At 40.2% G+C, this 14,498-nt stretch overlaps 1 protein-coding gene across 5 annotated transcripts in view; it reads right to left on the bottom strand.

Annotated features, from left to right (window-relative positions):
* The window catches only part of LOC126203488 (uncharacterized protein CG4449), a 175,252-nt gene that overhangs the window by 160,633 nt on the left and 121 nt on the right, over positions 1-14,498 (bottom strand). For 2 of the 5 annotated variants that reach the window (XM_049937817.1, XM_049937818.1), the window contains exon 1: positions 14,062-14,128. Coding sequence is in view for 3 of the 5 variants with exons in the window: in XM_049937815.1 (XP_049793772.1) it covers positions 14,062-14,134 (73 nt within the window). In the remaining 2 variants the exon portion in view is untranslated. Of the gene's footprint in view, positions 1-14,061; positions 14,240-14,354 lie in introns of those variants that run through there. The other 3 variants (XM_049937815.1, XM_049937814.1, XM_049937816.1) reach the window with 3 other exon arrangements.

Below are 14,498 nucleotides of genomic sequence, written 5' to 3'. Positions count from 1 at the left end.
AGCACAGACTGCAAGTTACATGTGCTCCGGTTCCACAAGAGATACTCCCTTGACACACCTGGACAGCAGCAGTACAGCAAGCACAGTGTATCAACCGTAACTAGCTACCATTCATAACAAGGTGCTTTCGCACAACCAAATACCCTCTGCATTCAAAACATTTTCAAACTTCCCGTACAAAGTGTCCTCATGATACTTCCTTCAAATTAGGAAACTCCCCTGTGACACCATCTCCAGTAATCAGTCCTTTTCTGGACAGATTTTTTCATCTGCAGATTGATTCCTTCTCTGTTTTGTTTCATGTAGCTGATGCATATGTATGCACCTGCTCTGCATCCGCTCTAGTTGATATACGCGGGGCACATTCCAGTGAGTCGAGATGGAAGTCCTGAGGGAGGGAAGTGAGATGCATTCCAACCGGCAGTCCCATCTATGGGCAGTTATCAGGAGGAAGACATCCCTCATCTGCAAAGAGACAGGGTACACAGGATGGTGAAGGAATCGGCTAATGCCAACTGCGTATGAAACCAGGAGCTGGCTCCATTGTATTTGTAGAGGGGGAATCCCTTCTTCTGTAGGGAAATTGTCAACGGGACTAGTGCGAAAGGCACCAATAGTGAGACGCAGCCCACAGCGTTAAACAGGGTCATGTATTTTCAGAGTGGAAGGAGCCGCTGAGCCATAAACCTGACCACCACAGTCTAGTCTGGGCAACACCAAAGCACAGTAAAGATGGAGAAGGGTAACACAGTCTGCACCTCAAGATGTGTGGGCCAGTTTTCGCACGCATTTAGTCTTCAGGTGCCACATATGGGGCGGCCACGTCAGCTTTTTATCAAAAATAAGGCCCAAGAAACGGGACTGTGCAACAACGTCTACGAGCTGGTCCCCTAAATAAAATTTCTGGATCATGGTGTACTGCAGGCTGACAACAAAAATGCATAACCCATGTTTTGGAGGGAGAAACCTGGAAGCAATGGGAGACAGCACATGCAGAGGCCCGTCGGATGGTGCCTTGGAGCCGGTGCTCATCAGATGCTACTGAGTTGGAGCTGCACCAGATGCAAAAATCATCAACATATACAACTAGGATAACCAGAGACCCAACAGTGGTTACAAGCCCGTTGATGGTTATAACTAAGAGTGTGACACTTAACACAGAACCCTGCGAGATACCATTCTCCTGAATCTGAGGGGTGCTGAGTGAAGTGCCAGCTCTAGCCCAAAAGAGCCAATGGGATAAAAACTTGCAGATAAAAATTGAAAGGGAGCCACGAAAGCCCCAGTTATGGAGGGTAACTAAAATGTGTTGGTGCCAAGCCATGTCGTATGCCTTATGAAGGTCAAAATAGAAAGTGACAAGGTGCTGGCTGTTAATAAATGCCTGTCGGATTGCTGTTTCCATTCTGGGTAAATAGGCAGTTGAAGATCGTCCTTCCCGGAAGCCACACTGGTACGAGGACAGAACGCCCCGAGATTCGAGTATCCAACATAATCGGAAGCTAACTATCCTCTCGAGCTGTTTACAAAGTACGTTCATCAGGTTAATTGGGCCGTAGCTGTCGAGAAATGTTGGGTTCTTCCTGGGCTTAAGGACAGGGATAAATACACTGTCCCATCATTGTGAGAGGAAGACACCTGTGAGCCGAATGCGGTTGAAGACCTTGAGTAGATGATACCTGTAGGTAACAACATCCAAGTGTTGGACCATCCGGTTGTGCATGGAATCCAGGCCTGGGGCCATGTCATGTGAAGAGGCAAGAGCCTGCAAGAATTTCCTTTCAGTGAAGGATTCATTATGGGGTCAGCTTCATGGGGGTTGAAACAGCGGAGTCTGTTCAACTCTGTGTTTCTGCCAGAGAAAGGTAGCAGGACAGGAATAGGACACTGATGCTGTCGCAAGGTATGTCACGAGTGTTCTGCAAGGTCCAACGGATCAGCGTGCAGAGCACCCTGGAGGATAAGACCCTGGACAGTTGATTGTCGCTGGCAGCCCAGAAGGTTACGGAGCTTGCGCCAAACCTGCAATGAAGAAGCCTATGCCCCAGGGAGGAAACATAGCACTCCCAGCATCCCTTTTTACTCTACTTAATATGTAGTGAGCTTTAACAAGGAGACACACTTGAAAGTGAGGAGACTGGTCTGTGAAGAGAGTCATTTAAATATTTGCAGTGTCCATCGGCAGTCCTAGACAGTAACTGCTACATCCTTGATCCACCATGGTACTGGTCCACGATGAGGGGGACCTGTGTATAGTGGGATAGCAGAGCCAGCAGCATGAAGAATAGCGGCAAAGATGCCCTGCATGATCGTATCAATGCCATTCGAGAGAGAGGTGCTGAAGTGCACAGTAAACATAAATAAAGGCCAATTGACCCTGCGGAATGCCCAATATGGGGGCCTGCCTGCCTGGTGACGGCAGGGGATGATAAAAATCACAGGAAAGTGGTCACTGTCACAAATATCATCACTGGGTGACCAATGTAGGAAAGTCACAAGAGCAGAAGATGAGATAGTAAGATCAATAACAGTAAAGGTACTGTAAGTGACAATGGAGTGGGTAATGAATAAATGAGACACAAATCAAAGTCTGTAATAAGCTGGTCAATTAATTAGAAGACCCCTACCCGTCTTTCTAACAGACCTCATATAGCTACAAATGCTCTGCTATACAAGTAGCTTTTCTGTATATACTGCACCTCTAATGTGCCCATTCCAAATACAGGAAATTATTCATCAATTTTTTGAGTTAGTGACCCCTGATTCTTTAAAGAATCAAACTCCCATGTATAAAATAAGCTTCCAGAGCTCCAGGCACTAATAGAAAGTACTGACGCACAAATTGTTATAGGAACTGAAAGCTGGCTAAAAACAGAAATAAGTTCAGGTGAAATTTTTACTTAGGACCTGATTGTGTTCAGAAACCAGACAGTGAATACAGTTGGTGGCGGCGTTTATGTTCCTGTTATAGTTGTCTATCCTGTAGTGAAATTGAAGTAGATAGTTCCTGTAAGTTATTAAGGGTCAAGGTTACACTTGACAACTAAAATAAATTAATGACTGGTTTCTTTTACCCGACCTGCCAACTCAGATGATAAGTTGCTGAACAGTTCAAAGAAGGCTTGAGTCTCATTTCAAATACGTTCCCCACTCATACAATCACACTTAGTTGTCACTTCAATCTACACTCAGTATGTTGGCGAAATTACATGTTTTAAGTCAGTGGTAGGTGTAAAACTAAGTCCAAAATCATACTAAATGCTTTCTTCGAAAATTATCTTGAACAAACTCAGAGTGTACAGGGCTGTGAAAACATACTCAGCCTCTTAGCAACAAATAGCACCGAGCAAATACGAAGCACTGTGACATATACAGGGACTAGTGGCCACAGGGTCGTTGTAGTGAGACTGGATACCAAAACACACTAAAAGAGAGACAAATTTATTCCGAAAAGCAGATAAAAATTCTGCTTGACGCCTTTCTCAGAGATGACCTCCATTCTTTTCACGCTAATTGTGAAAGTGTAGACCAGATGTGGCTTAAATTTAAAGAAATAGCATCAACACCAATGGATAGTATACCTAAAAAATTAAAAATAGGCAGAACTGATCTGTCATGGTACACAAAACAGGTCAAAACACTGTTGCAAAAACAATGAAAAAAACATGCCAAATTTAAAAGAATGTAAAATCCCCATGACTGACAATGTTTTACAGAAGCTCAAAGTGAGAAAAAGTGTCGTAAAGGTTTTAAATGATGTGTAAAGTTTGTTGCAATTCACTAAGTGCTCTCACTATCAAATTCTGGGTGTATAAAGACTGTATTTGTGTTCAGTGCAAAACCATTAACCTGAGATCATTTAATGAGCAGATTATGACAGCATTTAAGTTTTTAAATTTGGTCAGTAATTTTATAAAATACTGAAAATGAATCTTCCCTTGCCTTTAGAAATCATTAGAGAGGCAACTTTTAACTGAACTGGGACACTGTGAAGCATGAACCGCATTAACCATTTAGTAATGGCACACAATAGCCTTACTGCTGCATGTGTTTATGAATACAATGTTGCAATGGTAGGCTATGCTTTCATTCTACCATCAAGGCCAGCAGCATACACTACATCCTCTAGCTTTAATCAGAAACTGAAAGCAGCCTCAGAAACTAGCTGACAAGCAAATTTTTCTGTTTCCCTTTTTTCTAACAAATGTATTTATTTATTTTATTCGGCCATGGACCATTTGGTACAATAGTAGTGGACACGTCAGAAACATACAGGAATAATACATAAATATAAAATATTTACAGAATAGGATAGGATAAAGTAAGGGTAGGGCAGAAAATCAGACATGGCCTCACATTTATGGGAATTATATTGTTAGCTCCATTATCGAATAGTTATTTTTATTCCTGGTAAATAGACATTCTCTAAATCAACATTCTGCCAACCACTGCAAAGGGCTGGCAGTGGGTACTTCCTGCTGTATAAAATATTACAGTTTCTTCCCATTTCATTTGTAGATGGAGCACGGGAGGAATGACTGCGTACATGCCCCTTTACATGCTGTAATTAGTCTAATTTTGCCTTTGTGATCTCTAGTGGAATGATACATATGGGCTTCTTGTAAATTCCTATGCTCATCTCCTAATACTGTCTTTTGCAACTTTGTAACGAAAGTTCTGCAGTATAGATCGCATCTATCTTCAAGTAACCGCTTGCTTTTTATCAGAATCTCAGTGACCCTATCGCCTAAATCAAGCAAAGCTGTGACCATTTGTATACTCTTGTTTGTACAGATTCAATATCCTCAATTATTCCCACTTGGTAGGAGTTCCACACACTTGAGCAATAGTCTAGGACAGATCAGACAGGGGTTTTGTAAACAATTTGTTCTGCAGACTCACTGCATTTTCCCTGTATACTACCAATGAATAAAAGCATGCCACCTGCATTACCTACGACTCAGCCTATGGGAACGTTCCATTTCATACACATACGAATTGTTACACTCGGGTGTTTGTATGAGCTGAATGCTTCCAGCTGTGACTCAGTGATATTTTAGTCATAGTGCACCACATTCTTCCGTTTTGTGAAGTGCACATTTCTGAACATTTAAAGCTAGCTGCCAATCTTTGCACCACTTCAAAGTCTTACTAGAATCTTGCTGAATATTTGTACAACTTTTTTCAGAAAGGTTTTTCGTTATAGATAATTACATCATCTGCAAAAATTTTGAGGATATTATTAATGTTTTGTAGCACATTATTATTAACATACAACAGGAACAACATGAGCCTCAACACAGTACCAAGAGGCACACCTTAAATCATTTCCATATCTATCGACGAGGGCATCCAACACATGCTAGTCCGCCCTACCAAGACTTCCTCAATGCATGTACCCGATTACCTTTACCCATAGCTTTCCCAATGTCATGTGAGAAGAGTGCGAATTGGGTTTCAAATGGCCAGTGCATGCAGAGTCATTGCTAGTTGTCATGGAAAAGGTCATTTATGTCTGAGACACATTATGTTTGAGTTCAGAATATATTCAGAGATTCTACAACAGATAAATGTCAAATATGTTGGATGGTAGTTTTGTGGTTCACTTGCACTACCCTTCTTATAGATGGAAATAACCTTGTCTTTCTTCCAGCTCCTGGGTATTGTTTGAGGGATCTACAGTACATTACGGTTAAAAGAGGTGCTAAATCAACTGCAAATTCAGTACAGAAATTTTTTATAGATGTTACTTCATATCCCTGAAGCTTTGCTCAATTTTATGGACATAAGCTGTTTCTAATGCCTCTGACTCTAATATACATGATCCTTATTTTTGCAGTGGTTTAACTTGCACACTACTCATGGACTTTCCTTTGTAAAGGAAGATGGGATGAGTTGGTTGACGTTCTTAAGCTGGAAATCGTCCTAACTACTGTCAAACAATTGGCAGCTGCTGCTAATTGGTGCGTTGGAAGAGCTCCCAAGCATCATGTGCTTGAGATAATGGTACCAGAGGTACCTCAAATACTATCATCTCCTGTGGATCCTGTCTCCTCTGCAGAAAGTACAGGATCTGTCATTACTCATCCACTTGACTACAAGGGTGTGTCAATGGAAGATCTAGGCATCCTGCACAGGGTGGACAGGAATAAGGGAGGACTCAGGGTGTTGTATCGATCCCACTAACCAGCAAGTTTGAGGTGCTGACTTTCGCTGAAACTGAGACGGCGGGACTCACTTCATCTGTTTTGGGGAAACCTGTTTTGTCCGGTGTCAAGAGGAAGCAAACACAAAAGGGTACAGGTGGGTCACTTAATTGTCGACAGTTTAAACATATGGTGAATGATGGTAAACCCTAGGGAAATGGAAGCAAGGGACAGGAATGGACACCAGGTGCACTCAAGTGTGTATGCCTGGGCACCTGATTCACCATGTTTCAGCCACTGAGAAAACAGGATGCAACCAACTGCAGATTGTGGCACACATTGGAAAAATGATGCTTAGGTCTGCGCTCCAAGGTCATACTTGGGTCATTCCAGTGACTGGCAGAGAAGGTTGAGAAGACCAGCCTTGCACTTGGGACTTTCAATGAAGCTCACAATTTGCAGCATTGTTCCCAGAACTGATTGTGGTCCTGGGGTTCTGAGTTGACTAAAAGGATTGAATCACAGATTTCCAAACTTCTGTGACAAGCTACACTGCAACTTTCTGGACTCGCGTCATGGGTTGAGAACTATATGGTCCCCCTAAATAGGTCAGGTGTGCACTACACATGAGAGGCTACTACTAAGGTGCCCCCAAGGGTTACTTAGATTAGGCAACTCTCTATTCAACCAGAAAACCAGAAATAATAGCTGTAGGAAACCAATAAGTATCAGATCAAAAGAAATGCCCCCCACAGGTGAGACTATTAAAATCCTAATGGCAAACTGCCAAAGCATTCAGAACAAAATGCCAAAGATTGAAGCACTCTTGACACTCATAAATACTAGGTATAGAAAGCTGGTTGACACCCGAAATTGATAGCAGCGAGATTTTTAGGAAAAATTTAAGTGTATATTGAAAGGATAAGAAAATGGGAAACTGAGTGGAGTATTTGTTGCAGTAGACAAGAAACTCAAATCGCCAAGTTAGAAATTGAAACAAGACTCAGTATCAAGGGTGGAAACAAAATGATAATTGGGTCCTTACATTACCCACCACACTCATAGAGAAAACCTCAGCTCACTTGCACATAAGTTCCCCAATCATACTGTAATCACTGGTGGAGACTTTAATCATCCAACAATTAATAGGAAAAATTACAGTTTTGTTAGTGTGGGTGTGATACGACGTCCTGTGAAATGTTACTAAATGCCTTCGTTGAAAACTACGTAGAACTGATAGATACTCCACTCATGATAGAAATATATTGGATGTAATGGTAACAAATAGCCCTGACCTCTTTGAGGATATCCACTTTGAAACTGGTATCAGTGACCACGATGCAGATGTGGCAATAATGATTACCAAAGTACATACGATATCTAAAACAAGCAGAAAAATATATATGTTAAGTAAACTAGATAAAAAATCAGTAGTGCATATCTCAATGAGGAACTTTAAACTTTCAGTACTGGGTAGGAGCATGTAGAGGAACTATGAGTCAAGTTTAAAAGAATGGTTTACCATGTACTGGATAGGTATGTATCCAGTAGAATAGTTAATAGAGGAAGGGAAACTCCGTGGTATATAGTCACTGTAAAAAAAAGTTTAAAGAAACAGAAATTACTGCATAATACAAGTAAAACAAAGCCTTGGGATGTAGTTAGTGCAGAATGAAATGCATCTAGCTGTCAAGAGAGCACTGCATAATGTCTTCAAATATTACCGTAGCAGTATATTGTTAAATGATCTTTCACAGCACCCAAAGAAATTCTGATCATCTGTAAAAACTGTTAGTGGCACCAAAGTTAGGGGTCAACAGAAGCATCCGATTCCACCACTCTGCTTTGACCTGTGATGTAAGGCTGTTGGGGTGTGTGACGTCACGACGGCACGGAATTTAGTTTGTGAGAGTGGCGTGTTTGTAGGTGTCGTTTTGATGTGATCGGTGGTGCTCTCTGGTGGTGTGTTTATGTGTTGTGTCTTAGGTGATGTTTTTGGTTTAGTTTGCTTGTGTGGCATGTTTATAGGTGGAGTATTGTTGTGGTCAGTGGTTCTCTCTGGTGGTGTGTTTATGGGTAGCGTTTTATGTGGCGTATGGGATTCATTTGTGTGGTAGCATTGCACATGTGTGGTATTGGTAGTGACTGTGCTTTCAGCGGAATATTTTTCAGTGAGTTAATGATTTTGGTTTTGTTATGTCGACATTATTGTAGTTTTTTTATGTTCGCCATGTGTGTTGTAGGTATGGATATGACTGACAAGGTCAACAGTTTTCGGTTGTCAGCAATGATGGGGGACAGTGCGTTGTCTCTAATAAAATTTCTTCAACTATTCGGATTATTGATTATTGGATGAAGTCATGAAGTGTTCCGTGTGTCATGAAGAAATGGGGCTTACTAAAGTTCCGGCGTCTCGGACCAGGGACAGCTATATGTAGAGATATCGCAAGGATAACAGGTCAAGGGAAGTGTTCAATTCCATTTTCAAGGTTTTTTTTTTTTTTTTTGTAGGATTAAGTGTGGTGGTGGTGAAAGTTTTGAGATTTATAGTGTGATATCCGTTGTTTCTGTTGACCTATATAGGTCAAGGGAAGTGATCAATTCCAGTGGATTTTGTGTGTAGTGGAATTTGGGAAGGTTGTGGGGTCTTGTTATTTTAATGTTTTTTGTAGTTTGGTATAGTGGCGTGTGTTTATATTTAGTTTGTCCCCAGCCAAAAACCCCCAATTTCCCCCGCTTGTCCCATTAGTTTCATTATTTTTGGAGGAATATCTGTTTGGTGGTTTTCAATCTATTTTCGTGTTTGTTGTCATGTTTACGTGATAGGAGCAGAGGGGTGGAATCAGACGCTTCCATTACCCCAAAATTAGTGTCCAGTCCCTAGCGAATGAGAAGGGAACTGTTTTTAGAGTATCAAAGCAAAAGCTGAAATGCTTAACTCTGTTTCCAATATCCATTTACAAAGGGAAGCCTAGAAGAATTGCCCCAATGTAATCCTCGTCCAACTGAAACGATGAATGAAATAAGTATCAATGGTGCTGAGAAACAGCTAAAATAGTTAAAATTGAACAAAGCTCCATGGCCCAACAGAATCCCTGTCAGATTCTATACTGAATTAGCCCCTCTTTCAACAGTAGTCTACCAGAGATGCCTCTAACAAAATCCCGTGCCCAGTTCTCAGAAGGAAGCACAGATCACATCCATCTACAAGAAGGGTAGAAGAAGTGATGCACAAATCCATCAATTTGTTGTATAATCTTACAACATATTTTGAGCTCAAACGTAATGAGGTATCTTGATAGAACGACCTCCTCAATACCAGCCAGCATAGATTCCGAATACACCGATCACATGAAACCCAACTTGCACTTTTCTCACATGACATACTGAAAGCTTTGAATCATGGCAGCCAGGTAGAAGCAATGTTCTACGATTTCCGAAAAGCATTTGACTCAGTAACAAATCTACGCTTATTGTCAAAAGTACGATAATATGGGAGTGTCAAGTGAAATTTATGACTGGATTTTGATAGGGAGGACAAAACACCATGTTAATATTGTTGGAGGGTCATCAGTAGATGTAAAAGTAACTTCGGGTGTGCCCCAGGGAAGTGTGTTGGGACCCTTGCTATTCATGTTGGATATTAATGACCTTGTAGACAATATTAAAAGTAGCCTTAGACAGAATAATCTGCCAAAATTTGCTGCTGTTAGACCTAAAAAAATCCCATTTTGGAGGAGGTTTAACTTTAGAAAGGCTGACTGATCGAGATTTGCATATTTACTGGTTGCCAAAGTGTCATCTATGGAATCAACACCAGAACAATGCAACAACTACCAAAATATCTATACATTGTGATTGTCGAAAATCTTACGTTCCTAGGCTTACATCATATCAGACAGCCTTATTTACAGCATTCAGCAACTTATTTACAGAAAACCCTTTCAGTGAAACAACTATAGAAACAGGAAACAAACTCATTTCCTCTATACGAGAGTCAAAAATGGATTAAAACACTAGAAAACCTGGATCTGAAAAGAGACAGTTATAACGCTTGGAGACTTCTGTGCCACCTGTGCAATGATCCAACTGAGATCACTAAATACACCAAAATACCGCCACCAACCAAATAGCACACCAGCTACTGCTAAATGGCAAGCCCAGCCATAAATCCAAGAAACCAAAACTATGTTGATGTGAGGAAGATGAGAATTACAACTTTTCACTTCCATTCACAATAGATGAATTACAGAAAGCTATTAAACAGAGTAAAACTGGCGAGTCAGTTGGCTTGGACTCACCAGGCTTACGAACTGAGCAAATCAAGCACTTTGGATTAGCAACAAAGGAATAGATTCTCCAACTCTTGAATAAATGTGTTGATAGATGTCAAATTCCAAAGATATGGCAGAAGGGTCAAGTAACTGCTATACTGAAACCAGATAAAGAATAGTCCAAAGAATTTTAGACCAATCGCATTACTGTGTCACCTTTACAAACTACTGGAGAGAGTGACTTTAAACCAACTCTCACATTTTATTATTGATACCTTGCTTATATCACAGCAAGCTGGATTCTGCCCTGGTAAAAGCTGCACAGGACAATTACTCAGTCTTACACAGTTTTAGAAGATGGCTTTGAAGCCCGTAAGGTGACAGGAGTGGTATTCATGGACTTGACAGCAGTGTACGACACCATCAACCACCAATTACTATTAAAAAGGTCTACAACCTAACCAAGGATTTCAGCCTCACCAGGCTTAACGCAAATCTTCTACAGAATCGAAGATTCTTTATTAACCTCCAAGGATAACACAGCTGATGGAGGCTACAGAAAAATGGCCTTCCTCAGGGAAGTGTGTTGGCTCCAGCTCTGTACAATATATATAGTAGTGACCAATCTATAGTCTCCAACTGCAGGAGTTTCTTGTATGGTGATTATCTCAATCTGGCAACCCAAAACTCAAACTGTGATTCAATAGAAATCACCCTAAAGAATGCTCTTGAAGATCTGTCAAAATACTACAGAATAAACCAGCAAAAACCAAAACCATCAAAGACACAAGTGTGTGCTTTCAATCTGAGAAATAGGGAAACCACCCACAAGAAAGACTGAATGGTCTGGGGTTAAATTGGAACACAGTGACGCTCCAAAATACCTAGGAATGACACAACAGATCTCTAACATTCAAAACACATTGCATGAATTTCAAATCAAAAGGCTCCACCAGACCAACGTAGTGAGAGAAATAGCCAGATCACAGTGGAGCAGCCAAGCTGAAATGATCCGAATTTCAGCAATGGCATTATGCTACTCCACTGCAGAGTATGCTTGCCCTGTTTGGTATAAGTCAACACATGCCAAACAGGTGGACATTGCCCTAAACGACACATGCAGAATTATAACAAGCTGTTTGAAGTCAACTACAGTCGATTGGCTCTACCACCTTGCAGGAACTGCACCACCTCCTGTTCGAAGGAAAAGTAGCAACAAACAGGGAAAGAACTAAACTGAAGCAGGAAAAAATGCATCCCATGCATGGGTAACAATCCTACGCACAATGACTAATGTCAAGAAAAAGTTTCCTCAGAACATCAGAGAAACCAACAACCACTGATGAAGAAGCCAGGCTGCAACTATGGAGGGCTGAGACATCCCACCCTCCTGGTTGGAAAAGATTTTCAGAATCTTTACCCCCTGGTCATGGTGAGAATGGACCAACCTGGAAGTCCTTGAATACGCTGAGGTCAGGTGTGGGCAGAACACAAGACTAACCTGGCAAAATTGGGATACATTGAAGGAAGCAAAACTCAATGTGACTGTAGGGAAGAACAGACTGTTCAACAAATGTTTCAGTGTCAACTGTGTCCTGCCAACTGTACAGAAGATTATCTTCACCAGGCAACGGAAAATGCACTGGAAATGGCCAAATTTTGGTCAGAGATTATATAAACTGTGTTGAACTGTCAATAATTGTATAAACAGTGTTTTTATGTATGAACGTTTCTGAGATGAGAATAATAATAATAGACTTTTTGCAGATAATGCAGTTATCTGTAATGAAGTACTATCTCAAAGAAGCTGCATAAACATTCAGTCAGATCTTGACAAGATTTCTAAATGTTGCAAATATCAGCAACTTGCTGTAAAAGTTCAGCAATGTAGAATCATGTACTCACTAAACAAAAAAATGTTGTACCCAATGACTAGACCTATAATATCAATGAGTCATTGTTGGAATTAACCAACTCATACAAATACCTGAGTGTAACACTTTGTAGGGACCTGAAATGTATTGATCACCATAGGTGGTAGACTTCAGTTTATTGGCAGAATACTGAGGAACTGCAATCAGTCCACAATGGAGATTGCTTACAAATTACTTGTGCAACCAGTTCTTGAATATTGCTGAAGTGTGTGAGAACCATATCAGATAAGACTGATAACGGATATTGAACATAATGCAGAAAAGGGCAGCACAAATGTTCACATGTTTGTTTAATCTCTGGGAGAGCATCACAGAGATACTGAAGGAACTGAATTGGAAGACTCTTGAATGTAGACATACTCTGTCCCAAGATAGTCTATTAACACAGTTTCAAGAACAGGTTCAAATAATGTGCCTAGAAATATACTACAATCCCCTATGTATCATTCACATAGGAATCGCCAGGACAAGAAATATTAGAATAATTACTGCATGAACAGTGGCATTCAATCAATCATTCTTCCCACACTCCATACATGAATGAAATGGAAAGAAATACTAACTGATACAATGGAATGTATCATCTACCATGCACCTCACTGTGTTTTGTAGATTGTTGATGTAAATTTCAACATGGAGTTCATTATCTGTTATGTGAGTTCCACTGGTTTTCATTCCCATTGCTGTGAATACTTCGCCGTTGATCGCCAGGATTTTGATAGTAATCTGTGGGGGCCATTTCTTAGGATCTTAGAGTAGGCCCAACACTTCTGTCTCAGACATAAATATTACTTTGGTCAACAAATTTCTTGATAGCAAAAAGAAGATATCAAGACAGACATGAACAGTATGACATCAGAATAGAAAGCCACTAACCAATCTGATAACAATATACAATTTCACCATCTGTGGTAGTGGACTAACAGCGGGCAAAGTCTTTCCAGTATAAAGTGTGACACATTAGTAATGGACCTTACAGCTGCACTGAGTAGATAGTTAAGAGATGCAACAATTTCCAGAATCACAATGAAATATTATTACTCTTTCACCCAGCAGATGCGAGACACTAGTACACATAATTTTAAATGCTTGTTACTGCGGCATGAAAATTGTGCAATTCTTATTTGGGCTTCTCATACAAATCCTACCTACGGTACTGAGAAAAATAACGTATCTACTGGTTAACTAACACACCAAATCTTAAAAGCAGATTTGAAACACACTAATTTTGTGTTTCCATTCTTAAAGTTAAGAAATTAATGTCCTCATGCATTACATAAAAACGTTACATAGCTTGTATTTGTGGTCATTATGTACATGGTATAACATAAATGATAGTGATTCTACTTAAAATTAAAGCATAAAACTGTATGATAAGATGCCAAGTACGTCAACAATATGGCAGTGACTGAATGGTACTCGCTCTGTCACAAAACATATGTGACACAGTGAGTACATAAAAGAGAAACACTGCCAAGCAAATTCTGAATGGAAACAGAATAAACTTAAGTAGGGCCTATGCCAACAATTTGTGGCAATGCAGTTTGTTAATTTAAGAGGAAAACTAGAATATCAGCTCTTCAAGAGTGTAAGTGAATTTAGAAATAAGGCTATTTATGACAAAACAGCGAATTTTTATTTAAAAAACAATCTGATGTTCAGGAAGGCAATGATGGATAAAAAATCGTACGAATAATAAAAACTTACTCTGATATTCCTTACTGATGTCCGGAAAAAGACTGAAGTTTTCGCTGCTGTCGTCGTCGTCTGTATCAGACATTATGAGGGCTCTTAAAACCTATAGAAAAAGAAAACAGTCACTTCTTGTACTCATACGCGTTGTAAGCTATAATACAGTATTTTATTGGTCCCCTTGTATCTTCTTCTGTTGAGAGAGAGAGAGAGAGAGAGAGAGAGAGAGAGAGAGAGAGAGAGATACATGACATCAACATTTTAACCTACAACTGTTCAATATGGTGTAGCAATTTTGTATAACCTACTTAAAATTGAAACTTTTAGTACGGCACCACACTTTTATTCAATATCAAAGTTTATGCAAAAGGTCAGAGTATCTATACATTCGGTTCTATTGGTTCACGAAAACAAATGTATCTGTCAACAACAAAAGCTAAAAACACAACACC

Source organism: Schistocerca nitens, chromosome 9 (assembly GCF_023898315.1).
Source record: "Schistocerca nitens isolate TAMUIC-IGC-003100 chromosome 9, iqSchNite1.1, whole genome shotgun sequence".
Lineage (NCBI taxonomy): Eukaryota > Metazoa > Arthropoda > Insecta > Orthoptera > Acrididae > Schistocerca > Schistocerca nitens.
This window is presented reverse-complemented; position numbering and strand designations above follow the sequence as displayed.